Source organism: Nasonia vitripennis, chromosome 5, assembly GCF_009193385.2.
Source record: "Nasonia vitripennis strain AsymCx chromosome 5, Nvit_psr_1.1, whole genome shotgun sequence".
Lineage (NCBI taxonomy): Eukaryota > Metazoa > Arthropoda > Insecta > Hymenoptera > Pteromalidae > Nasonia > Nasonia vitripennis.
In genome coordinates, this window is record NC_045761.1 from 6813518 (window position 1) to 6839630 (window position 26113).

The 26113-nt window shown below is 38.1% G+C and overlaps 6 protein-coding genes across 20 annotated transcripts; 3 read left to right on the forward strand and 3 right to left on the reverse strand.

Annotated features, from left to right (window-relative positions):
- Positions 1–1473: 1473 nt before the first annotated feature.
- LOC100678875 (probable serine hydrolase) lies at positions 1474–5909 on the reverse strand. 12 transcript variants are annotated; one of them, XM_032600738.1, is made up of 6 exons: positions 5432–5909; positions 3956–4025; positions 3840–3884; positions 2758–2993; positions 2166–2513; positions 1474–2080 (listed from the first exon to the last, which is right to left on the reverse strand). In XM_032600738.1, the coding sequence occupies exons 2-6, from the start codon at positions 4005–4007 to the stop codon at positions 1829–1831; spliced, it is 933 nt and encodes a 310-aa protein (XP_032456629.1). In that variant the 5' UTR covers positions 4008–4025; positions 5432–5909; the 3' UTR covers positions 1474–1828. The 12 variants fall into 12 exon arrangements, with proteins under 12 accessions (XP_032456629.1, XP_032456628.1, XP_008217090.1 ...); XM_032600737.1 differs by having other exon boundaries at positions 5436–5622; XM_008218868.4 differs by lacking the exon at positions 2758–2993 and adding an exon at positions 3458–3693 and having other exon boundaries at positions 5436–5569.
- LOC100122483 (E3 ubiquitin-protein ligase KCMF1) lies at positions 5594–15580 on the forward strand. 2 transcript variants are annotated; one of them, XM_031932589.2, is made up of 9 exons: positions 5594–6446; positions 6984–7151; positions 7816–7955; positions 8614–8810; positions 8972–9182; positions 9806–10017; positions 10094–10592; positions 11060–11091; positions 11713–15580. In XM_031932589.2, exons 1-8 carry the CDS (start codon positions 6431–6433, stop codon positions 11069–11071), a joined length of 1455 nt encoding a protein of 484 aa, XP_031788449.1. In that variant the 5' UTR covers positions 5594–6430; the 3' UTR covers positions 11072–11091; positions 11713–15580. The 2 variants fall into 2 exon arrangements, with proteins under 2 accessions (XP_031788449.1, XP_001606088.1); XM_001606038.6 differs by lacking the exon at positions 11060–11091.
- Positions 15581–16121: 541 nt separating this feature from the next.
- LOC100122472 (U11/U12 small nuclear ribonucleoprotein 25 kDa protein) lies at positions 16122–17593 on the forward strand. Of its 2 annotated transcripts, XR_004345045.1 has the most exons (3): positions 16122–16476; positions 16656–17219; positions 17296–17593. XR_004345045.1 is itself a non-coding variant. In XM_001606028.6 (2 exons), exons 1-2 carry the CDS (start codon positions 16207–16209, stop codon positions 16899–16901), a joined length of 516 nt encoding a protein of 171 aa, XP_001606078.1. In that variant the 5' UTR covers positions 16122–16206; the 3' UTR covers positions 16902–17589. The 2 variants fall into 2 exon arrangements, 1 of the variants encoding a protein (XP_001606078.1); XM_001606028.6 differs by having other exon boundaries at positions 16656–17589.
- LOC100122445 (distal membrane-arm assembly complex protein 2) lies at positions 17521–18839 on the reverse strand. Of its 2 annotated transcripts, none has more exons than XM_001605998.5 (2): positions 18732–18839; positions 17521–18573 (listed from the first exon to the last, which is right to left on the reverse strand). In XM_001605998.5, the coding sequence occupies exon 2, from the start codon at positions 18460–18462 to the stop codon at positions 17602–17604; it is 861 nt and encodes a 286-aa protein (XP_001606048.1). In that variant the 5' UTR covers positions 18463–18573; positions 18732–18839; the 3' UTR covers positions 17521–17601. The 2 variants fall into 2 exon arrangements, with proteins under 2 accessions (XP_001606048.1, XP_008217085.1); XM_008218863.4 differs by having other exon boundaries at positions 18695–18733.
- Positions 18635–20138, forward strand: LOC100122434 (coiled-coil domain-containing protein 12). The gene is made up of 3 exons (XM_001607773.6): positions 18635–19049; positions 19139–19277; positions 19404–20138. The coding sequence occupies exons 1-3, from the start codon at positions 18925–18927 to the stop codon at positions 19587–19589; spliced, it is 450 nt and encodes a 149-aa protein (XP_001607823.1). The 5' UTR covers positions 18635–18924; the 3' UTR covers positions 19590–20138.
- LOC100122421 (jmjC domain-containing histone demethylation protein 1) lies at positions 19942–26058 on the reverse strand. Its single transcript, XM_001605978.5, has 6 exons — positions 25545–26058; positions 23889–24168; positions 23102–23789; positions 22119–23031; positions 21505–22042; positions 19942–21425 (listed from the first exon to the last, which is right to left on the reverse strand). The coding sequence occupies exons 1-6, from the start codon at positions 25599–25601 to the stop codon at positions 20851–20853; spliced, it is 3051 nt and encodes a 1016-aa protein (XP_001606028.1). The 5' UTR covers positions 25602–26058; the 3' UTR covers positions 19942–20850.
- Between the last annotated feature and the right edge of the window lie 55 nt (positions 26059–26113).

Sequence of the window (26113 nt, forward strand, 5' to 3'; positions counted from 1 at the left end):
AGTCTTCCTCGATCGGTCTCCATTGGGTGACTGACACCGTCGCGTCGACTTTTTTTTCGGGGATCTGCCCCTTTTTTTCCTCCCACTATACGTTCTAGTCGCTCTTTATCTCGCGCCATTATGCATACATTATAAAACAAAAAGAAACGACCTGTGTGGATCCGTTTCTCACCTGAACAAACGAGAGAACCGACGCTCTTTTTCCACTGTATCGTGCGCGCATATATATAGTATGACTATAATACAATCGAAAAAAATGTTAAACAGGTATGTGGGGTCGGGCTCGCCTCTTTCCTCTCGTTTTTCTCGTATATTTAGGAAATTTAAAGAGCCGGAAATTCTCGATGCCTGCGCCTCGAGAAACGTAACCATCGGCTACAGTATGAGCTACTATTTTATCTGTCAGCCACTGTAAAACACGTGTCCCGTGCGTATAAGCGTGTGCGCGCTATATTGTCCGGTTGCGAGGCACACTTGTGCTTTATGACAGAGTTCTGATGCGTCCCCACGTATATGGAATATTGTTGTTTAATAATTTGTTTCAGTTTTAAACGTGGCTTAATTTTTTGGAGCGTTTATAAGTATGCACAAAAGTTGTTTATTAATTCAGAGGCTTGACTGGTTTAACTGGACTTATTGAATATAAATTATACCGATTGTGAGAATGATGAATGATTTTTATCTCCAAAAATGTAAATCGAGTGCTGTTGAAAATTCAGAAGTAGTTATATCTACCATATTGAACTATGCAATAATCGCGATAACGATAATTTTTCATGGAATATACTGATACAGATTCAATTATGCGAAAAAATGAATAGTCTTTAATGAATCAATATGATTATCTTCTAAAGAGAACTAAAATGAAGCTGTAAGTATTACCTTTATTGTTAAAAGTATGACTGATTTATTCAAGAAATAATTCTCGAGGTGAATATTTTTTTTTAAAATAGCGCTCACGACTTGGTGAATAAGTTCTTGTCGGCCAGTGCGATGAGTTTACTGGAGAACACCTAGGCAAAAAGTAGGTAAAACCGATAGACGTGGTATCGTCATCGGCTCGAGGTCGTGCGCGGCACATCCATTTTTTTCTGCTGCACAATCGCGAAAAGCGATCTTAGTGAAGCGCACACGTATGCCTCTCTACATGCATGCATACATTACCGTAGAAGTGCAACGTATAAAGGTATTTGCTATGTCTAATTTTTTGAAAGAAGCAATAATTGTTTTTAATTTTGTCCATATTTTCGATTGATATATAGATATATTTGGCCGGTTGTTTGATTTACACACGACAATGAAGAGAAGTCACGTTGTGCGATTTTGAGTTTTTGCAGTAAAAACTTTTATGAATTATGACTCATGTCTGTTATACTGCAATAATGATGAAAAAAATCTAAAGCATAAAGAATTCATTTAAAAAGAATTTGAAAATAAATAAAATACTATATGCTAATCACAAAATAAACATCATTTCAGGTGTGACACGCCCATATATTAAACAAATTAATAACAATAAATGGTTTCAACTTGGCATATTTTATTATAACAAGCATTTTACTGCTAAATGTAACAGTATCAAGTTGCTAATTAACGTAAAAAAACGTACCAACAAAGCGCAATCAACGCGCTTTCAAAAAATGGAAGAATAAACGGGAAACGGTCCCAATTGAATTCTCTAAATTGAATCGAAACAATCAACGTTTCGTCATGAAATTAAATAAATTACTATCAACGGAAGGAAACCTTAACCCATTTGCATTTTCAATACACTAAATATTTTCCTTTGCCGTGTATTCAAGCTTCTACGACGTCTAATTTTGTATCATTAAGAACTAATGAATTTGTTTATAATTGGAGCTATTCGTTCTGGGTTGTTCAGATGAACATGATGCGTTCCCTGTACTTCATGATACTCAAACCTCTTGGAAACCGTTTTTATAACATCCAGGACTTTATGGTAATTTTCTGGTTGATCAAATACCATCCCAGGTATGGCTCGGATATTCAAGTAGGCACACTTAATCTGAGCTGCATAAGCCAGCACCAAATCCATAGATAACATTCCTAACAGTGAAACCTAAGAAATAAAAATCGTATTCCGTTAAGTTTTATTTTAAATTTTAAAATTATTAATAATATGATTCAAGTCGATGTATGCTCACTTTTAGTCTGGGATCTCTACTAAAATAATGCTTCCCTGGAATGAGTGCAGGCTGCATACCCCTTTTCATTAATATTTCTGCACTTTCTCTGGTAATGGAACCACCATAGGCTTTTTCAACTATGTCTAACATTTCAGAGTATTGATAGCAAGGCACATTGTCGAGTGTCAGATTTTCATACTTGAGGAACTTATCAATATGATCACCAGTTATACTGGCCGTCTTAGTTATATCCCTGACACTGGGACTGACTATATCCAAACTTATCACAAACTGCACTTCATCTGGATATGCTGCTGCATACAGAAAAGATATTGCTCCTCCAAGTGAGTGGCCAAGAAGTTTCACCTAGAGATAAGCATACATTTGTAAATAGTTGTTGATGAAATTTCATTCTGACATTTATGTATTAGTAAAAGCAGTTATGCAGTTAAAAATTTAGCATATGTTAAAAAAAAGTGTTAAGGGAGTACTTGGTTTTATCTGGCAATAGCAATACAGAAGATTATAAATATCTCAAACTTGCTCCGATTTTAGAAAACTTGCATGTCAATGAAATATATACATTTTTGGCTTTTATTTATTAGCTAACCTTGTTCCATTTGTAATGTTTAATAATTCTACGGAGTAGAATGATGCCCTCCCAATGCACATAATAAAACTGAGCCTTTGGATAGTGAGATGATAAACCATGACCTGGCAAATCCAAACACAGCACCGAAATGTCTTTATCCATTAATACAATTAAATTATCAAAGCTGCCTGCATTATCTTCACGACCATGCAGCGCTAAGATTGGCTGTACCTCTTTTGGACCCCACCATTTTCCTGTGGATAATGAACTTGGTTATTCAAGAACCGGAAATATATGATTATTTAAACTGTTAGGTAAAGTGAATGAAAGACATATTTTGTGCAAATTAAAAATTTGAAAAATGCCAAAAAATTTGGAAGAATATGTCATTGAATTAGAACAGAGTCTGTTAAAGATTGTAAACATTAGTGTTTAAGTGATATATACTGAATGTGAAAAACATTCATTTAGTGATAGATGTATGTGACATAATAATATTCAGAAACAAGGATTAAAATCACAGCCTTTTTTTAACTCTTCACTGAATATTATGAAATATCTGAAACGTGATTTTTCATTTGTGTTCTTTGAATCTTGAATGTCGGAGCAAGTTTTGTGCGTTCAAAAGAAAAAAACCGGTATCCCTCAACAAGCTTGGATGCCCTACACTTACAAAGCAACCTTTAGCTATATAGTACTTTGAGTCTCGTGGGCTAACCTTATCCCACTTGTAGTGCTTAACAATTCTACGAAGGATAATAACTCCTTCCCAAAATATATAGTAAAATTGTCCTGGTGGGAAGTGGGATGAATAGCCATGGCCTGGAAGGTCTATGCTGAGAATGGAAACATCTTCTGGAAGCATTGGTGCAAGATTCCGAAAGGTTCCTGCATTATCCTGCCATCCGTGCAATGCAAGTATCGGCTGTACGTCGGATGGACCCCACCACTGGCCTACATTTTTTATAATAATATACAATGACAAGCAATAATGCAAAAAACAATCTATTCATTTCTCATGTTTCCAATTAACAGCTGCAATAATCGTGTGCAAACAGAGAGTGCAAGTAGTGGCAAAATGGCTTTAAACAAATACTAACCACTTATGTAGCCCCAAGGCACTGGAATGTGGATTTCTTCAAACTCTGTGAAAAGAAATGTTCAATGTCAGTCACAATCGTCCAAAATCCAGCCAAATTTCCATTCACCGACTCACCTCGCATTTGCCTTCCATTTTGAGGCTTGCTGTCACCGTTGGAGCAACTCATGTCAGCTGTTTCCTGATTCTGTAAAATATCCATTATTAAATTACGTGTTCGTTACGTGCACTGAGAAATGAAAAATGGATTATCCTAATCTATCCTTAGATTAACACGTCTATAGTTCGCTCATGATATAGTCTATACAACACTGTAAACGTGCAACCTGGAAGACAACGCTAAGTTTTACAATCCTAGAAAATAATGTTCAGTCACTGTGATAAACCCTATCAGCTGATGAAATCTATAGGTATCAATATTGCTATATATAAGTAAGTATAACCTTTATAAATACAGAATATTATGACTATAAATATCAGCGTGTCAGCAAAACGAGGGGCCAAAAAGTTGCGCCTAACTGCAGCTACCCATGTACACGTGTACGCGAAGACGCAGAAAAACGCTTGTCACGGTGAAAGTTAAAATATACGGATTTTCGAAACAATCAGCAGACGAGCTGCATGACGCATCATCCTCAGTATACTTGCGAATCTTGCGATGTGACAGCCATCGTGTCAATTGCACTATAAGTATACATATATCTACCAATATGAAACAATTTTTTTCATCTCCAGACAGACGCACTCGCATTGGATTATATCAATCATGCGCGATCAACGTTACGTTCGAAGTAGAGGCGCGATTATGCAAGTTTCGTGCACTCGTACTTGTCACATAATTAAATGTGTGCGAATTAATGATGCTATTTTGAATTTTTATTGTTCGAGCTGATCACTGAACCGATAATTAATTATTATTTCGTTTATCGCGAGCTTATAGTAATGGTAGTTTTGCCCAAAAGTTGCAAATTGAATTACTTGTGATAACAAATATTTGCTGATGAATCAAGTGAATTATATCAATTTGATAGCGCACGTATTATAATATATTATTATTATACTATACTATGATATTAGCAGCTGTTTTACCATCAGAGTTATTGCCAAAATATGCGCGATGTATGAACGATGACGAATCTTAGAAATTATAAATATGAAAGGATTCAGCGCGCGTTAGTTTACTGTCACTTTTTGAAATTCACAAATCCAAGCGTAATCAGCGATCAACAACTACATAAACCTTTAAAAAATCGTCAGGAATCGCGCCTTTACTTTTACATAACCGACTGCCTAAAAAAAAGCTACGAAATCCCGGCGAGCGACCGAGTTCGCGAATTTGAATTTCTCTCGCAAGAAACCCAGCTCCACCGGTAAAGTAGAGAGCTTTCTATATAATATTTCAACCCCTTCTCGAACGGCGTTCGCGGCGGCTTTTCACCCGAATCAGGGCTCTCTCTCGCGGTCTAAAAATAAAAAAAAACAACAAGAAAATAACCTCGAAAGTCCGAGAAATTCTCCGCAAGCTCGAAAAGCTCCCAAGAGCTTTCGCGTCTCCGTATAAACCGCTGCACTCGCGGATATTATTATAGTTACCTACATCCGTCTCTCTCCCTTCTCTCTTCCGCTAGTCGAGGAAGGGGCGCAATAATCGTGTGTCCGTCGCCGCCGCCGCGAGAAATCCTGCGCACTTGCCGTCTCTCTCTCTCCCTCTCTGTTCCACCATCTGCACACGTATTCTCTCTCGCGGGCGCGTTTGTCCCAGCTGTGTGAGTGAGCGGAGCAGTGGCCAACTACATATACATATATACCTACGAATACGACTAATACGAGCCAAGTCTCTCTCTCTCTCTCTCCTGGTGTGTCCGCGCGAGAGCTGATAGCCCCCAGAGAGCTCTACACTCGCGCGCGCGAACGCTACATCTCGGGAGAGGACTGTGTGTGTGCGTGTTGTCCAGCTCGTCGTTAGGATATAGCAGTGCTGTGATTTACACCTGGTGCGCGCCTCCAGGAGTCAGGGCAGTGTCTGGAGTATAAGCACACTGGTGTATTATAGCCAGAGCGCGACGGTCTCACCATAGTGCACACACGGATACTGAGAGCGCATATATAGCTATATATATATATATATATATATATACGTAGACACAAGAGCGAGAGAGAGAGAGAGAACGTACAATACGGGAAAGAGACGGGGGCCAGCCTGCAGCAGCAGAGTTATAGCCGAGGTTTTTTCCATGTTTTCGGCTGCGCCCGGAGAAGGTTTAGCTTGCAGTAGCGAGGCACAGTAGTCGTCGTCTTTCAACGAGGACACCGGTGCTCCACTACTACTGCTGCTGCTGCCCCGAGACTCAGCTGCGCCCGACGACGAGTGGATACCGCGAGTATAAGAGTGTTGTCTCGCTCGCGCGAAGACAGAGACAGAGCGAGAGAGAGAGAGAGAGCTACTGCTCAGGTGCCAGCAGCACGAGCGGAGTTATCGTCGCCCTTCGACGAGAGGCAACAGCAGAGCGCGAGCAAGCCCCTAGCACACGAGGGCGGAAACCCTCGTGCGCCACCGAGACACGCCAGCGTATATGATATTCTACACGGAAAATGAGTCGACATGATGGTACGTAGATGGCCTTTCTCTCTCTCTCTCTCTCTCTCTCTCTCTCTCTATCTATCTATCTCCGTCTCGCTTGCTCGCTCAAAGAATCGAGGCAGCCGTTCTCCGCGCTAGGGCTCGCCCCCTCCCTCTCGCAGAAGAACGAGCTCGTAACGGTGACTCCTGGTGGGCATTTTCAATGGCCTCCGGGTGACGAGCGGAATCTGCGAGAGAAATGCCAGCTCGAGAAAGATGGAGATAGAGAGGAATTGCTTCTCTCTCTCTCTCTCTCCTTCTCTCTGCTCTACTCCTTGTGCACAGGCTAATGTCAGAGGCCAGATGGCAGCACGCGATGAATCAGGAAATTAAAGTTCCTTTTTTCATCTATTTTCAACGTAAAGCCAACTGCCAGCCTTGGCAGTTATGCCGGGGTACAATTGGCCCCGGAGCCATAGATTGGAGCAGGCTTTCGAACGAGCTGCCTACTCCACTTCTGGCTGCTGGCCGTGGCCTGGTTGCTTGCGATGGCCAGACGATGACAATTGCTGTCTTACTTTGCAGGGGTAAGCTGTGACTCCTGCATGAAGGGAAATTTTCGGGGTCGCAGATACAAGTGCCTAGTGTGCTATGACTATGACTTATGCGCCAGCTGCTATGAGGGCGGTGCCAGCACCACTCGCCATCTCGCTGACCATCCCATGCAGTGCATTCTCACCAGATCAGATTTTGGTAAGCATTACGCAGGAGATTTACCCTTGCTCTCTTTATTTTCTCACGTGTTTACAATCAGCTATCAGTTCAACAAAATCTCTGTTGTTTAGTAGACACATTATGACTTGAGTAAGGACAAACTAGCAGGAGTTTATTTCTCTGAACTCTTCAATTCAACATTTCTGTGATTTTTAGTGCCTCTCATGAGTTGAAGAAGTTGAACTGTTATATCCTCTTGCTCTGGGGTATTTTACTTTTTGGCCTTTGGCCAATGTTTGCACGTTTGCGCCATGGACAGACTTTTTTTGGCCTTTATCCATCTTTCTCTTGAGATTTTACGTTATAAAGATACTTGTTTTAGAATCTCAAATCTTTTGTTATTTCCTTTGTTTTACTAGTTGCTGTTCAAGGTAATTCAAATCATGAGTTTGTTGTCCGGCTTATTGGATTTTTCCAGTAAAGCTATGACTCATTTATTTTTAGAATTTCACAAGAAAAATTCCAGTGTTAATTATTGTCACATTCTATTTTTACTTGCCTATAATGAAGATGCAAGTTGTGTCTGCAAACTTGTTGTAATGCAAATATTTCAAACATATATAAGGCTCTATCTTAGTAGTTAGTGGTTATTGAAAATATTCTTCAATCCATTTTTACTCATGTTTGCTGTATTCAATATTAGAACTCTATTATGGAGGAGAAGGAGTGAGCATTGAACAGCCCCAATCGTTAACTTGTCCATATTGTACAAGGATGGGATTCACAGAAACAACGCTACAGGAGCATGTAGCTGCAGATCATCCAGATACTTCATTTGAAGTGGTATGTAAAGATCAACATTTAATTATTATACTTAACCTTCATTTAAGTTAGGTTGTTATTGGCTAGTGGCTAAATATTGCTTGATTGTCAGATAACTTGGACTTGAATTCTGGTACTAATTGTCCTTGCTTTAATGTACATGGTGGCCTAAATAAAAAGAAAGCCAAATTCTTGATAGATATATTTTGAGATTTATCTTGAGATTGGTTAGGTATGATCAATTTTTAACAAAACAAAAGTTTACTAATATCTGTCATTCAATATATATATAGTGTACTAACTAACCAAAATCAATAGTTTCTAAATAACTGATTAACAATCATCATTTTCAAGTAAATTGAACTAAATATATTTATATTGCCAAGCTCACATTGATATATTATTAAATGTCCAAAACCTTTTAAGTAAATAAAATACAAAATAATAATCTACCTAAATAATTCTTTTATATAAATAGGTAACATTAAAAAAATATCATCAGGTAATGATGTAAAATAATGAAATAATTGGTAATACTTGTACAAAGGATTAGTGATTTTTGCAGATGGGAATGAAACATGGAAATATTCTAACCTAAAAGTTGTGCAGGCCATCTTAAAATAGATTTAGTTTTCTTGTAATTTTATTCTCTTAATTTACGCTTTTTAACGTTTTACAGATTTGCCCAGTGTGTGCATATTTACCTGGTGGTGAGCCAAACCTTGTTACTGATGATATTGCTGGCCATTTAAATTTAGAGCATCGCAGTGGACCAAGAGATTTAATAAGTTTTCTTGATGAATCAGCTTCCAATCGGCATGGAAATCGGCGGATAACACATCCACCTAGAGGTGTCAATACATCCAGGACTCGCAGGTATACTTGATTGTTTGATTTATCAACTGCTTTCGAAATTATTCAAATCTTGCTCATTTTTTATCCAGCTAGTTTTATAAATGCCAAGAAACATTTTACCTCTTGAAAAGTATGCTAGAGATTTATTGAGTGTCATTGCAATAATAATTTTTTCATTTCAGGTCTAACATGCATTTTAGTTCCTCGGGTGGACTTAGCCCAAGTAGCAGAGATGGAATAGATCCAATAGCTGAATTACTTTCGCAATTATCAGGAGTTCGGAGAACTGGAGCTAGCAGTAGTGGAAGTGGAAATGCAGTTCAAAGTTCATCAGCACCGTCACAATTACAGCAGTTACAGATGCAATTACAACTTGAACGTCAGCAAGTCAGGGTTAGTATTTTATTCAAAACTTTCAAGAGCTTTCGTAGAATACACGGAAAAACTTTTGGTACCCTGGGAGCTCTAAAAATTATACACATAATTTATTTGGAGTCCTCACGACGCGGTTTTGACTCTATGCTATATTATTTTGTACAGTAGTAGTATTCTGTACAGAGACTCCAACTTGGAACCAACGAATATAGACTAGGTATAGAAGGATGGTCAGTATTGGCACCGGGGTCCCATTTTGAAATACACGTAGAGCCTATACTACACTATAGCTGTCCCCCAAGAGTGCATAGGAGAGACCTATAACGCACTATACCTGTCCTCCAAGTTTTCGTCCCTTCAATTTAACCCGTGACCGTTCTTCTATACCAAGTCTATATTCGTTGTTGGAACCCTGGGGCGCCCAATTTCCGAATGTAAGCCATTCCCCCACCATGCGAGCGTGTTTACGCACGCGAAGAAAACGGTGGTGGGGGAAGCCTGCATCTCGGCCCGTCTCGGCCTGCATGCCAGAATGGAGGCCCCAGAGGTCCAACAGTGGACTCCAAGAGTTTCGGACTACCCAGAGTGCCAAAAGTTTTTCCATGTAGGCAAAATTATTAAACTTCGTATTTCTTTAAAAGGCTGCCAGGCAACAATTAGAGCGATTACCGAAACGGCAGACGCACGTAATCAACTCCGTCGCTGGTGGGGCCAGCAGCAGTGGAAATAATTCAAGCACCATGTCTAGTGTCGTCGCAAATAATACAGCTAGCAACAACAATGTTGCCAGCTCTGCCAATCCATCCAGTGTCTCAGCCGCAAATTCACAAAACTCCACGTTTCTTCTTCCTCGGTACTTAAAGCTTGATAAACGATATGGGTAATTTAACTATACTTGAAAACTAATAACTATACTCGTACCTTTGCAGATGCATAGCAAGCACGCCATCCGACTCGCAGCTGCAAAGCATCGAGCGGGAAAGTGCTAATCGCAGCCTGTTCACACGTGAGCTAGTGGTCAGCACGCTGGTAGAAGCGCTGCCGGATCTTGCAACCACGCAGCAGCAACCGGCGTCGAGCACTGTGCAAACACCCGCCTCGAGCGTATCTACGGCGTTGAGCAGTCCTGAGACGCCGAGCGCCGCAACATCCAAAAAATCAGCAACCGCCTCTGGCTCCTCGGTTCAAGAAAGTGCCACCGGTAGTAAAAGAGAGCAACCGAGTGGTGCTGCTGCTCTCACGAAGCAACAGCAGCAGTCACAACACAGCACGACGCAGGCGACGCCTGCAAACAACTTGCACCAGGCTGCGGCTGCAGCGACAGCGACCGCGGCAAACCAGGGACTGCCAGCTAACCCAAACGCGGTCTCGGCGCAAAGCGCGGCACCCGTTGTACAAACGTTAATGCACGTCATACCTCAACCACTGGTGAGATTTTTATATTGTCATTTATTAACTATTAGTCATCCAGAATGCAGAAATGTTGATTGTTTAAATTTAGTTTATTGTAGAATTTTACAAATATTTGCACGTGTAGAGTTGAATTTATAAAAAATATTATTATTATATATTAGAGGTATATCCCTATTGAGCTTTGATGAACGTTAAATAAAATATATTTGTTCAAAAACAAGCAAAATTTAGACATTCAACATTTAGCTCATCTTCATATTATCCATCTTTTCACAATAACCTGCAAAAGGTTTAAATATATTCAAATGAATTTAATATACTCCGTTGTGAAAACAAGAGTTGGTTAAGTTTTGTTTTTTTACATTATGAACTGTAAAACTGTTGAAACAATGTTAGTAATTTGTAGACTTTCATATTTAAATTCATGCGATAAAAAAAGAATATGATTTAACAAGATGTAAAATAGATTTTTTATCTTTTAGCATCTTTCCTGAAAAATCCACATTACAAACAGGTTTGATTTTCTTCAGTTTTTAGTTCTCTTTGGTCTAAGACTTTTTTTCTTAAAATTAACGAATTAGAATTGTAGTATGTTTCATTGAACTAAAAGCCTTATAATTTAATCTCAATAGTTTACGTTATCTATTTTTAACAAAAGACAATAATATTATTAGTCAAGTACAATATCCTTTAGAGTTGAATTTCATATAAGCATGTTGAACATTTTCAAACAATAATAATAGTATTAATATTAGATGTAGCATTTTAAAATGTATTCAAATTCTTCTAAATTGATATTCTTCTTCTAAAAGAAGAATATCTAATCTCGATATTCTTCTAAAAGATTTTATTGTATCCAAAAATATTCTTTTTTTACGAAAATTCGTTACCGATTTAATAGGTATTTGTTTAAAAATAAACAAAGTAATCGAAGATTTTACGAAGATCATATTTTCGTGTTACATCGATGTAAATCTAACGAAACCGTTCATTTTTACAATATTAAGCAGTGTGCAGTTTTGACTAGGAATCGATTGTTAGAATAAGTCAAAAAGACAGATTTCGTATCCGTACAATTTATCTACGTATACGATTGCAGACAGACAAGTCTGACCTCTAATCGTCTGTATTTCAGGTACTGCAGCAGCCACTGCCAATAAGGAATACCGGTACAGGTACAATCAGGGAACAAATGGCGACGCCGCCAGCGCCGGCCTACCTGCGTGGCGGTGTTGGTCCGGTAGGTGTGCCTACTGGTCAATCGCGTCGGAAACCCGTGAGAACTGTCGATGGCAGAAATCAGTCAACGGAACCACCGCCCCCGCACTAACGAGGCATCCTTCCTCTCGACCAGCCGCAGCAGCAGCACCAGTCGTCCCCATCGCCATCGCCTGTCAACACCACTGTCACCTATCCGTCGTCCATCCTCCTGTTGTCTACTTCAGCTGCCGCCGATGTTGTACCCTCGCACTCTCGCGACAACAACGAGTTGCCGCATCATCCATCCCAAGTCCAGGCTAGCCCTATTTCACCTCCTTCTCCTACCTCTGCATCCTCATCTACGGTACGTAGCGACGAGAGCGAGTACGAGCGAGCGAGAGCTGAGATAGATTGAAAAAATGTGAGGCAGAGGTAATTGAAATAGCGATGATGAGAGAAAAATAAAAGGTGTTGCATAAAGAGGAAAAGCGAGAGAGAGAGAGAGAGAGAGAGAGAGAGAGAGAGAGAGAGAGAGAGAGAGAGACAAAACAACAAAACAAAAACCCACTAGCACTAGTCCTAGCACTGTTTAGAACACCTCGTCATTATTGTTATTATTATTATTATTATTATAATTAATGCATAACATTTACTTGCGAATTTATTCATTTCTACTATATACACAAACCCGCGTGAGGGAGAGAGCGCAAGACAAGACAACAATAGTGTTGTCAAAGGGAGCAATTTCATAAAAAGCTCTCATTCGCTCTTTCTTTCTTGTTCACGTTCGATCAAAGCAAGGGGAAAAGCGATTGTGAAGTGGCGGCTTTCTCCTCTTTAGTGATTCTTTCTGCCCTTTTGGAAAACTGCTTAACTCATGGCTCTTGCAAAGAGTTTCCTTATTGCAGATTCGCGTACTACAAAGAATGCCGATCATAAAATAAAAAAGAAATGGTGAATTTATTTTTATTATTATGCGAATAAGGCGCTTTTCTCGTTGTTGCAACTAACGTGGTTTTTAAGATGCGAGTAAGAATTTCGGCGAATCAGAGAATAAGTTTCAAGTAGAGGGTCGCTATTGCTAAATATTAAGTAAGTTTGGCTTGTTGTAAAATATATTCTTCAAATTTAATAGAGACGATGTTTTTTCGTATAAAAATTGTAATAAATTATGTCTCGCGTTGTTCTTTTATTCGCCTCTATCGAATATCCTTAATATTCTTCCATGCTTAGCAATTTTAATCATTTCACGTTCTTAACGTTTTATTTTATGTAGAGTATTTCCATTTTAAATTAGTTATACTAATTTCATATATCTTTCGTGGTAACTTCTTCGTCCGAGCAACTATTGGCTAACTTTGCGCCTTTTAAATTGTCAATGATTGTTGTTATCCGATTAATATACTTCATTATACTTTGTAAAATCTTTATAGAAACGTTTTAACTTCTGAAGTCTTTAATCTAAGTAAATGTATACTTGGTGCAAAATTTCCAAGTTTAGTACATTCATATATATTTAATACAAGTCAGCTGTGTATTAAAATTTCAAGTAGTTTACTGTTGTCTCTCCGTCTCTGCATATCGCAAAAGACGAAAACTTTCCCTACTTTCAATTCCTTTGTTCTTTCTATTTTCCGCTTTCCTTGACTCGTACTGCGTGATTTTTTGTAATTAGTGAAAAATATACAAGGAAAAATATCGCTCGCTCCAAGTGCTGCACTAACATAATACAGAAAAGAGACAGAATATTGCGTCTTAAAGTATAATACATAAACGAGATATGAAAATGAAGTGAGTATGGTGAACGATGGAACTCTTTTTTCAACAGCGAAAACACGTACACCACCGCCAAACGTGTGACAAGATAACGATAAACTGAGAATAAAAACAGTAGCCCCGTGTCTTATTACTTGTCGATGATTTATAATAACAAAGCCATGGTTTTAAGGGAAAAAATGCAATTTTCATTGATTATCATCATTATCATCGTATCGAATATTAATATAATACTAACGCTAAGGCTTGTAAAACTAGATAGTTAATAAATGATACAAGAAAAAACGTGCGTTTGACAGAGTTGCGAGAGCCACTCGAAAATCGCACAAACCCTATTGTAATATACACGCGACTTATACCAGACTTACAAAAATACGAATAATATGGGAGGAAAAAATCGTTTAAAAAAAGACTCACACAAACATGTTTTTGTCACGAATCTGTTTTCTGAACTCATATGTTCTTTAGAAATTTTAAATGTTGCGTATATAAACAAAGAACACATCCACACAAGCGTTTTCTTGTTGAGCCGATACGCCTTTTGAAATTGCGCTTCCGATTCGTTGTACTGCGATGCGTGCACTTTCATCGATGAGCGAAAATACGAATTGTAAAATTTTATAATGTATAAATGGAAATAGCGGGCAAAGAGGAGAGAAAGAGACACAGAAATCAATTTTTATATGGGCGTTTGTAAGCTCGGGGGAAATAATGCTCGAGGATTATTCTGTAGGTTGTCATATACATATATTCACGAGATAAGCAAAATTAAAAAAAAAGATAAACGTGATAAAGGGGCTACTGTGCGCAAATTTGAAAGGCGTTCGGCAGAATAAAGTTTTTTCGAAAGTAATACGTATATCATGTACTATAAATATACACACATCGTATTGAGCACGTCGAAAACCATAATGAATGCGAGAAAAAGTAATAAACTACGATTTAACGGAAATTCTAAGCAAAGCAGGTAAAAAAATGGAGTTTTTAAAACGAGAACCGAAATTTCGGTGCAATTATTCTGTAAGAATAGAGAGAGAGAGAGAGAGAGAGAGAGAGAGAGAGAGAGAGAGAGAGAGAGAGAGACGCAGAGAGAGAGAGAGAGAGAGAGAGAGAAACTCGGAGAGATTAATGTTTCAAACGTTCTTAGGCAGTGAGCAAACAAAAAAGGACGGCGGAGTGGGCGACGCGTAAATTGAAATAGCGTAAGAGGACGTCACAGCTCGTATTATATATTTTTGTTTTCTTTCTGTACATATTTATAAATGAAAAAAAAATGACGATGGTGATGTGTGGAAAAAGAAAGAGCGTGAGTTGAACGAGTGATTTATGTATGCGAGAATCCAGTGAGTGCAAGAGTATATAAGTGCGAAAGCGGCACGCACGTATAAAAATCTCACAGCATTACATATAAATATACATAAAGCGATTTCTTAGCGACGAGATGGAATAAACTTTCGATCCTTATGATTGCATGGCTGATATTACGAACGAAAGCAAGAAGGCGGATGCGAGGAAGTCGTTGAAAGTTTCTTTATATACAATTCGTAGAGGTCAGTGAAAATAATAAAAAGTTCAAAATTATTCACTTGCGCTAGCACAATGGCAAGACGAGCGTTTGTATTAAACGAGAAAACCGATTATTACATAATTTGGCCGGACAATGTGTGTTTTATTATATATAAATATATACATAGAATTCTTAGACACAGCAAAAGTTGATGAGAGAAAGCGAAACGCGAAAAAGAAAAATAAGAGCATAATGCGCGGTAGGTGAGCATCAGCGTCGATTTAATCGGTTGAGGTGTTTGTCTTTATTAGATGTGCTCTCGATCGTCGTTACACACGAAAATACACCCGTACATTAAACACACTGACACGTACAATTACACAATTGCGTGGAATTAATGGCGACTTATACATAATAACGATAATGATTGAACTGTAAATCGTGTTTGGTTGTATTATTTGTGTTATAATATTCCTCTTATGCAGAATATAATGGAAATTCAAAGGAAGTCTTAAAATCATTTTGGAGTGTCGTTTTATTATTGTTTTATTAACTTTTTTGATTTAAGCAATTCTTTCTTCTAAACGCGTATAATTAAAGAGAAAAACTGGAATTAATTGATTTCATATCTGTATGCTACTAACGCTAAATGCTAATTTCAAACAAAGCATTTCTGCTTGATGATGGTTAAAAGAAAACCGTCATTTTTTATTTATTCATCTTTTCATCAAATTCACGTAGATTCTTGTTTTTTAATGCCTCTTAAAATACAACATGTGAGAGCATTGCATTTGATGCTGTGTTTAAAAGACATCGTGATCAAAAGTATAAAGACACATTTATCTTAAGTTAAACATTATTTATTCAAGTTGTTCTTCAATAATAATAATATTAATGAAAGTAAATATAAACTTATTAATAAAAATAAACTTAAACGCTGTAAATCTCTTGCATTGCATATTTTTATTTTTTGCAAAAAATGCGCAATCGTAATTTATTTATTTTCTTTTATAAGACGCAGTTTTATTGCACATCGTCTAAAAAACTAATAGAACCGCACATATTGTGGATATAGTGCAGGGAGAGCGCGCGCGCCGCGCTGTGTTTTCAAAGATATACCTAAGTATACCTATTATAGTACTTAGTATGGCGGAAGCATCAGTATCAGAGAGTGGAATGAACAAGGAAGAACAGGATATTAAAGATATCCTTAAAGAGCAAGAAAGATTAAGCCACGAAGAATTGGTTAAATTGACGAAAGAAGCGATCGCGAATATCATCGAAAGTGATCCTATATTCAGCAACTTGCCTTTAGATCCTACGATCGATGAGATAAGAGCCCAGATTGCCGTTGCACGGGGACAGTCGATCGAATTGTTCTTAGAACGAGGACCTCTGCCAACATTGTCAATTGTGGTATGTATAGGTATATGTACAGGTTTTTGTTTTTGTTTTGATTGTTGGGTGACATAACCTTAAAAGATTGATTATGGTGCTCCAAAATGTATAGGATGCATTGATTACGACAATATTTCTGCTATACTTATGTTGCACCATGTTTTATTTTTATTTTGTCAAAACTATTTTCATTGCAGGTACCGTCTAAAAATACCTCTGTACTGGAGCTTAAGAAAGCTGTAAAGCGGCATACAAACTTAGCATTGAAGAGGGAAAAAGTTACAAAGAAAATCAGTTGGAAACACGTATGGAAGAAATACTATCTCTCTTTTGACAATGTTACGTTGGCAGATGATAAAGAGGACATCAGAAACTATGGCATACGAAGCAAAGCTGTGCTAAAATATGTAAAAAGAAGAAGAGAAAAAAATAGAGTTCAATGAATATATACTTATAAAACTAATACCAAAAGCAGTTTTGTATATAAATGAAAAATAAATATTTCGAGCTTCTGTTTTAGTATTGTACTTTTTGCATTTGCTAGACAGAAAAGAATAACAAAATGGAAGATAATTCAATCATTAAATTACCTCATCATATTCAAGAAAATATATGCTCTACAAGACCAGTTTATAGACAAGGAAAGAAATATACCGCTGTCAAAGTCTACACAATAAGTGATGAGTCGCAACACTTAATTGTATCTGGTGTCCCAAAATTAAATTTAAGACAAGAATTAAAAAACAAATGCTCTTGTTATGGTAATATAAAAAAATTAGAAGTCATGCCAAATTATGAATGCGAAGATTTTACAGAAGCTTTTCATGTTCATTATAGCAAGATTCAGAGTGCTAGAATTTTGAAACGTTTGCTTGATGGTTTTAATTTCTATGGAGGTGTTCTTCATATTTGTTATGCACCAGAATTGGAGTCTGTATCAGAAACAAAACAAAAATTACTACAAAGACTGAAATATACAAATTTTAAAATCAAAATAGATAGTAAACAAAAATAATAGAATAAACTTGGTAGTACATTTAATTATATTCAACTTGAAGAGAATTAAAATAAAAAAAGTATATTTTTATGTAACATATTTTTAATTTATAATAAATATAAGTTACAACACAGCAAACATTTGTCTTATGTAACAAGATATGTGTTTATAATAGGTTTCATCTTCTCCTTGGGTGTAATAATATTAATTTCTAATTCAGGAAGAATATCTTGCAGCATCATACAAGTCAACTCAAAAGCTGCTGATTTGTAATGATTAGTCACAATAAGAGTTTTTAAATTAGAATTTTTATAAAGGGCTTCTAATCCTCTTTCCGATAGCTTTGGACAATCTGAAACATCTAGATACTCCAAATTTGGATACATGCTAGACAATTTATCCATGAACCAATCGTCAAAATGAGGTGATCTTGAAAAATTAATGTGTGTAACTTTTGGTACATTATTTAAAGTGTCAAGAGCTTCATAATACATTTCGATTCCACTAGCATCGAAAGCAGTCAGAATATACTTAGAATTAAAAAAGCTTGGTAGATCAGCAGTCTTTTTGTCTTCGTTTAACTCTATCCATTTATCACTTCCTCTAAACTTGACTTTGCCTCCCTGGAAAACAAGAAAATGTGCGACAGCCAGATCTGCTCCTAGAAAATCAATCCTTTCTTGACTGAAACTTTGTCTTTGCTTCTCGATTTCGATCTTCTTCTTGGTAAAGTACTTTTTCATACCCCAAGGGGTTAACTCCAAATTTGACTTTAGGATCGCATAGATTATGTTATCATCCTCCCTCACTAAATTGCTTTTTCTATCAGATTCCCTTTTTTCTATTACAGAACCTGATGTTTCTTCCTCATACAAATTGGATTTTTCTTCAGACCTTTCATTTCGATTTAATACTCTAGCTGAGGTTGTCAAAAATTGAGTATTCCAAGCTTGATAAACTTGGTTCTTGGAAAACTTGATAACATTTAATATTTTTTGGGATAACATACTTAAATTTAAATGTCTTATCTTGTAGTTTGCTTCTGCTACATTTACAACGAGCTGATAGTTGAATGTCCACTATTATACTTGAAGGTTATTATCGGCATTCACATATAGCTGTACAGAAACAGAAGAAAGCAATGAGATCAGTGATCACTCGTGCACTATTGTGCTTTCTTTTTATAAAAAATCCTCGAATTGACGCAAGTCCGGCAGAATTTGCTTAATTAGTTCTTACGTTTACATCATGCACCTTGTACAATATTTATACGTACCTAAATGGACATTATTGATATTGCCGAAAATTATTTTTCCACTGTCGACATCTAGCGGTTTATGCTTGTAGTGTATCGCCGACATGCGTGCACGCCTGCACGGTGCAGATTACTGTTACGCAGTATGGACAGGTGATTCGTCCTATAGTTTGTTTACCAAGTGTATTTGTGTAATGATTTTCGTAAGCGAAAAATGACAGAAGAAAAAGTAGGTACACTCGTGGAGGAGGCTCTGAAACGAAAGCAAAGGCTGCAGAGTTTAAAAAGGAAAAAGGATGAAAGTGCACAGGATAAGAGCATTACTGATAAACTTCCAGCGTAAGTATTAATTCTAACCTTTAAAAGTTTGTTTACTTATATTTAAAAAGTTGCAGAAATTAATTAAATTATACATTTTTTTATGTTAGACCGAGATTCAGAAGTTATAAGCCACAGGATGAGTCATTGAAAAAAATAGCTCTTGAAGATGCCAAGGCTGGTGATGTGGAAGCTGAGGTTCAGGATCAACTTGAAGCAGCCACTGCAAAACCAGTCATTGAAGAATTGGTAAGTTCTGGAATATGAGGCATAGTCTTTTATTCATTTTCAAACTATTTGTTACTTCAAAAAAATTTGGAGAAAACCAAGAAGCAATATGTATATGAAGTGTAATTTAATTTGCTATTATTACAGGACATTAGTAATCTTGCACCTCAAAAGCCTGATTATGATCTGAAACGACATGTAGCAAAAAAGTTGGATAAACTTACGAGAAGAACTCAAAAAGCCATAGCTGAACTGATTATGGACAGGTTGAAAGCAGAACAAGATCTCGCTACAGCTGTTAACATTGGAAGTGAAGTCTCATCCAAAAATTAATGTATATAAGTCAAGATGTAAATATAAAAGCAGCATAATTTCATTTTTTACTTTCATACTTTCATTAAATCAAGTTAGATTTGTAGTTTTTCAAAAATGATTTTCCAAGTTAAGGATTTTAATGAGACAACAAAATAATAACTGATAATAAGACTAGGAATACTGATGTTGAATTTTAATATTATTCTCGTCTTAATTCTTAAATATTTTACAATCAATTTTTCATAAAATTGTACACATAAAACAAGGGTATCAATTTTATGCACGATTTCAATTTATACTAAATTTTATAATTGTACAATATGGATAAAACAATATTGTTTGTCTAATGTAAACAATTAAAAATAATGCCTTCCAAGATCAAAGTGGTTTTATTCTTTACAAGAGTTTTTGCTATAAACGTTTATGATGTTGAGGTAAGTTGCAAGACTACAGTCATTTCCATGTATGTATATGTGCAAATTATTTTTACTTACATTAATCTTTTCTTGTGTACTAATAAAATCTTGGAGGACCTTATTTTGCATACATTACAAGCAGTTACGTACATAGACGTGAAGAAAAATGTTCCTTCTGTATAAAAAAATTGCACGCCACTGCCAATCACATCTTTTCTTTATATTGTTACACGTTGATTTTTCACTCTTTATTCGATAATCGTGTACACTACAGTTTTTTTTTATACAATACTTAATCTTTCATCTCAAATAAATAAGTTTCATCGCATGTGTGATTTCGTAAAAAAATATTCAAATTAGTTTTTTGTTTTTAATCAAATTATCAGAAATAATCTTCACGCCAATTTTTTTTGTTGATAAAAGGTTAAAAATATAACGCTAAATACACTTTCGTCTAGGCATATCAAACACTACATTATATCTGCAGAGAATCTCGATTATAGCTTACCTAGGATAGCGAAAAATCATAAATTTCGCTCTCATGAAACATCTTTTATATTATATTAGGAACTATTAGTATACGTAACTCAGCTTTAAAACACATTTTAAAATCTAAGTTGCCAATCACAACAACAGAACGCGCCTTTTACTTTCACGTACAAAAACAAACATATTGCATTAGAAGACTTCACTGTGTTCTTCATGAGTTTCATAAGACTGTTTTTTTTAACGATTTCTCGCATCCAGCGTAAACCCATCTCTTTAAACACAATTGCGTTGCGCATCGCAAAGAAAAATTTCTATAAATTTCGCATGTATTTGCACAGTTCAATCCATTATTATCATTCTCTTCACTTATTGATTCACCTCTGCCTGTCAAACAGCTGATAGCTATTTGAAATGACTGAACGTTTGGCGATGTTGTCTTCGAAATTCGTTCGCATTTCCATCGACGACTGCGGAGGTCTGACCTCCATAATGTGTGAATGATTTGCTTCGCCCATCGGACTGGTATCCGCAAGGAGTGAACTTACCGAACTCATCGTCTTGAAGCTTGCCACTCTTTGAGCCGATATCGGTAGCGTGTTCCTGAGGTCCAAGTGTTTTAACGCCTGGCACTTGAGCAAATAATTCAAGCTGATCTCCGTGATATGCCTACAGCCAGACAGATTAAGCGAGACGAGGGTTGTGACGGTAGCAGCGGGTGGTGACGTTAATTGTGCCACTCCTGCATCGGTTATCCTGGCACACGAGGACAGGTTGAGCGTTCGGACGTAGGACAGATGTTGGGCTATGTAGCGCAGCGCAACATCTGATATATCGCAGCCACAGAGTGACAGTGTTCGTAGATATCTTAGTCTCGACGACTTCTCTATTAGGCCGGCTCCCGAGTCGGTAGGTGGACTTAAGATCTCCCGAAGACTGCTATCATTTAAGCCTGAAAAAAATTAGTTTCATCAGTTCTATATGTACAAGAAGCTTTATTGCACATTTCACATCATATTTCATGCAATTACCTGCGACGAAACTCAAATCGAGCGTCGTTAAAAGCGGACAAGCAGATGTGTTCAAAGCGTAAACTCCAGCCCAATTGCAGCCCTTAAGCGAAAGATTCTGCAGTTTCGTTAATCTAATCAATAGCCAGGCTAATTGCCTCTTGGCTATGTTTGTCCAGTCTAACAGGAGTGTTTCTGGTTGCCGTTGTGCGATGCCAGACAAATGCCCAGCCGACAAAACACTATGCGACACGTCTATTTTTTTCCACAAGCTGGGATCAATACCGAATTGAGCCCAAGTCCTGCACACCAGTGCGCAATTCACAAGATCCTTTCGCGATAAATACTTGAATACCGAAAGAATTGCTACCTTATTATATACGTATGATTGCTCGTGGAAATCGTTAGATCTGTGTACCGGAACAGCCTGAATGTTTCTCGCGACCGGGAACTGCTTCTTTATTAAGCTAACAGGAGTCCTATTAACTATTGGAGACGTTTGCTGGTTTTGAGGATACGTTCTTTGGTGTCCCTCTGCAACTTCTTGATCATTCCAACTCTGAAATTGATTTACTAATTAATGCAATGTCAATAAATGATGGATAAAATAGATAACGGAACTTTGCCGTTAATACCTCGCTCAAATCAACTTGCATCTTTTTACTGGGCGTCATGGCCTTTTCAGAATCCGGTGGCTGAATTGATACAGACGCGCTAGTTACCGACAATTTTCTCTTGCCGGCTTTCAGCTGCCTCGGCTTCGATTCCAAATTCCTGCCACTTTCGCAGCATTCAGGGCACTCCCAACTGTTCGGCAAATCATCACTCACGACAATATTCTGCATATTGCGATTGGTGCATTGCGGATGTACTATATCGTAACATATGGAACACTCCATCAGACTCGAAGGTGTCACCGGATGCTGTTTACCCATCAACGGAGCGGGCGGTTGGCCCCAGCCGTCCAAACTACAGAACTTGCACGAGGCCGTTACGGGCAGCATCGGTCTCAGACACTGTCGCATAAGGCAGGTCTGCTTCGCTCGACCAGTACCTCCGAATTTCACCATGTCCTGACAGTATGCGCACTCGCCACAATCTGCTCTCGTGCAAGCTTCGCACTTTTTGCAGCGAGTCCGTCGTCTACGTGGACAAGACTTAGAGTCGGATCGCTCCTGTAGCGGTGGCCTGATGAGCTTCTTTCTGGTTATGCCAAGTTTTTCTCTCTCGGTAATCGTCAGCGCCGGGGGCGGAGGTAGAACAGGATGTCCAGTTACTGCTGATTCGGGGCTGTCGTGCCTGTGCTGTTCGACAAGACAACGAACGTCGTGGATCAAGGCGACGGGATCTCGAATCAGTTCTGGAACGTTTTTCTTGGTTGATGGTAGAGAATGGAGGTACATAACGATGGATTTTAGGCCGTGAAGTTCAAGCGGAGTCAGGTGCACGTGCTTAAGATTTTCTGGGACCATATGTTGACTCGAAGTTCCTGATATGTCTAGGTGACTTCGTCCCAATAAAACGTGAACGTATCTTTCGAGCACGTACCTGAAACATTGATTTGATTTATAGAACTGAAACTAGATTAATTTCGTAATTAAAAAATTGTTCAACTTACCAAAGCATTTCTGTGAAAAAGGGATATCGAAATTTATGAGGTACTTTGGTTGCTTCTTCTACTTGAGCTACTCGAAGTTGTTTGTCGATTCCAAAACTGTGCAAAAAATTGCCTCCGAAGACAAGTGAGTCTTGAGGTGTATACACTGCATGTATCCATCCTGTTGGGATAAATAAAGTCATCCCAGCGTGCAATGTTATTCTACCACATCTATCAACCATATCTCCAAAGAAAATGTCTGATTGCTTTCCACTCAAAACCCATTCCTGATACAAAGCTAAATTCTTCTCTGTTGGTGGGATGAGCCAGAAGATTTTCCCCCCTTTGAGAATATGATACCAAACACTTGTGCCTCCAAAATCTACATGAAAGTCTGTGTAACAGCCTTTAACTGACATAAGACAGTACTTCTGTACCTTTGGGTACATCATGTCTTCCAGTAAATTTGTTGATTCAACTTGAGCTTCCTTCAAATGTTTTGGCCATACCACATCAACCCAATCTATTTGTCTCACAATCGTAGGAGACTGCACATAATTTTCTAATTTGGTGTGACTAAATTCCAGTGAGATCACATTCAACAAACGATCTTTGTTATCATCTTCATAATACTTTTGCCATTCTTTCATTGTCATATCTTCATTCTTCTGAGTATTAACATCCATGACATCCACAATTCTTTTGGAGCCTGTGTACGGTTTAAAATTGGTAACGTTAAACTGCATTGATAGTTTAATTGCTATATTGGTATGTAGCATAAAAAATATCTCTACATCAAGCTACTTACCAACGCATGTCCTGACATCATTGACAGTAAAATTTGTACTTGGTACTCGCAAGCCAAGACCAGTTTTTTCTCTGACCAATAGAGGTATACCAAGTCCATGTTTTTGTAAATATGCTACAGTCAGTTCTGGTCCAGTCATTTCACGGAACAATCCATTAAAGTTGCCAAGATCATATCGATCACTTTCAATCTTTTCTTCCACTTGAAAGCCACGTCTGCCTTCAAAGTCCTCATCTCCAAAAGCCCAATCATCTGAATACAATTTTCTAGTCCTTTCTCTCTGTAAAACAGAATATCAAAGTACAGTATATTAATACAAATAGAACATATTTCTTCAAGCAATGAGAAAAGCTCACAACTAAGGTGTATCTCAGAATTATCAAAGCTTATATTAAGTGTACTTAATTTTTTTTTTCAAGTTTCATGATATATAACATACGAGCGTGATTTACAATGGTTATCTTTTCGCGAAAATCAACTTATACGAGACTAGCGCGCGCGAAAGCGCTCCGTTTTGAGCGTCTTGCGTGAAAAATTCAAAATAAGCTGTTGTGCCCTAAAAACATGAATTTCGGCGGTGTACGATTTGAGCAAATCATTACCTGTCTAATTATTAGCGTATGAGACTATCTATGAGTACACCTTACATAAGCGCGTGTTCACTATGCATGATATGATTTTGAGGTTATTCATTTTTAGAACAATTTTATACTATCAGTCGTATTATAACCATTATTATTATTTTTTATTTAACTAAATAAAATGTTACATTGGCCCATAATAAGTTGCTTTTAAACATATACGCGTTGCAAGTATTGCAATTCAAGTCTACAATATAGATTGTCTCCACGTTCAGGCTAGACTGAAAAATTTCGCAGTAAAAGGACCATATGCATCGGTATTCGGTATAAACGTATAAGAAAAATTGTCAATCATCAATAAACCATGAAATACCGTCCACGTTCATTATTACTCCAGTTTTCGTATCATATGATCAAACATCAGTATACAAGTATCTAACACCTTCATCCCATGAAATTAGCCAAACTAATCTTCCCCGCATGAAAACGAGCGATAAACAATGCGAAATCACCTCTCATCAGGCGTCTTGCTCTCAACAACACCTCGTTAAATTGCATGTAAAGCACCGCGGGCGCATGTCATCGTCCGACGGAATCAAGGCCCCCCCTGCAAGGCATGTGTAAACATTCGCACATAAACATTCGCTCCTTTGGCCGCACGACTCTTTTCTCCCCTTTATAAGTATACACCGAATATAAAAAAGGAAAAGAACCATCAGCGCGCAGAGAGAGAATGAAAGGAAACCGCGTCGAGAAGAAAGGATACTCATGCCCGCAATAAAAGGAGCAAAAGACCGCCAGCAGCCTCCCAACAAAGGGTCGGCGAAGAGAAAAAAAAGAAGAAGGAAAAGGAAAAAAAAGAAGGACAGATCAGCGCGAGAGAAAAACACAAGACAGTTCCCACGCGGTATTAGCGAGAGGGGCAAAAAAAGTAAATAAAGCACATTATCGACACCGGGAGTCGGAGATAGATTAGATCAACTATCGTCCCGCGATAGATGCGAATGAGAGTGAGTGAGAAAGAGAGAGAGAGCGAGAGAGAGAGATAAAGAGTTACAAATGCAGACATGTTTACCAGTTGTCGCCTCGGCGGCGGGGCTGGTGCTGCTGCTGCTGCTGCCTCGTCGGCCATTGCGGACACGCCGTCGCGGGCGTATTACCGGATACTCATCGATCTACCTCTGCGCCGTGGCCAGCAGCTTCCTTCCTGTCGCTACTTGACTCTCCTTCGCGCACAGCAGCCTCTCTTCTCTCTCACTTGATCGTCTCTCTCTTTCTACCTGTTCCCTACTACTCCGCTCCTCCAGCCAACACTCGGCACATGCACTGCTGCGGCAGACTGTATTAAACGCACTGTGTGCTCTATATAGATATAATGTGCATGTATATACACGCAGCAGGCAACCCTCCCGCAAGACACACTTGATGTGATCGCTTATTTGCATCAGCCGTGTATAGATGTGTGTGGCTGCACTACTTGGCGAAAGAAGCAGCAGCAGCAGCAGCAGCAGCAGTGCGGTGCGCCGCGGTGGATTGACATTTCGAAACGGAGTTTTCGCGGACCCCGACGACGATAGAGGCCATTATTTGTTTTCCCCCCATCACGTCGCTCCTACATTCTAGCCTTATCTGACAAAGTCCCTA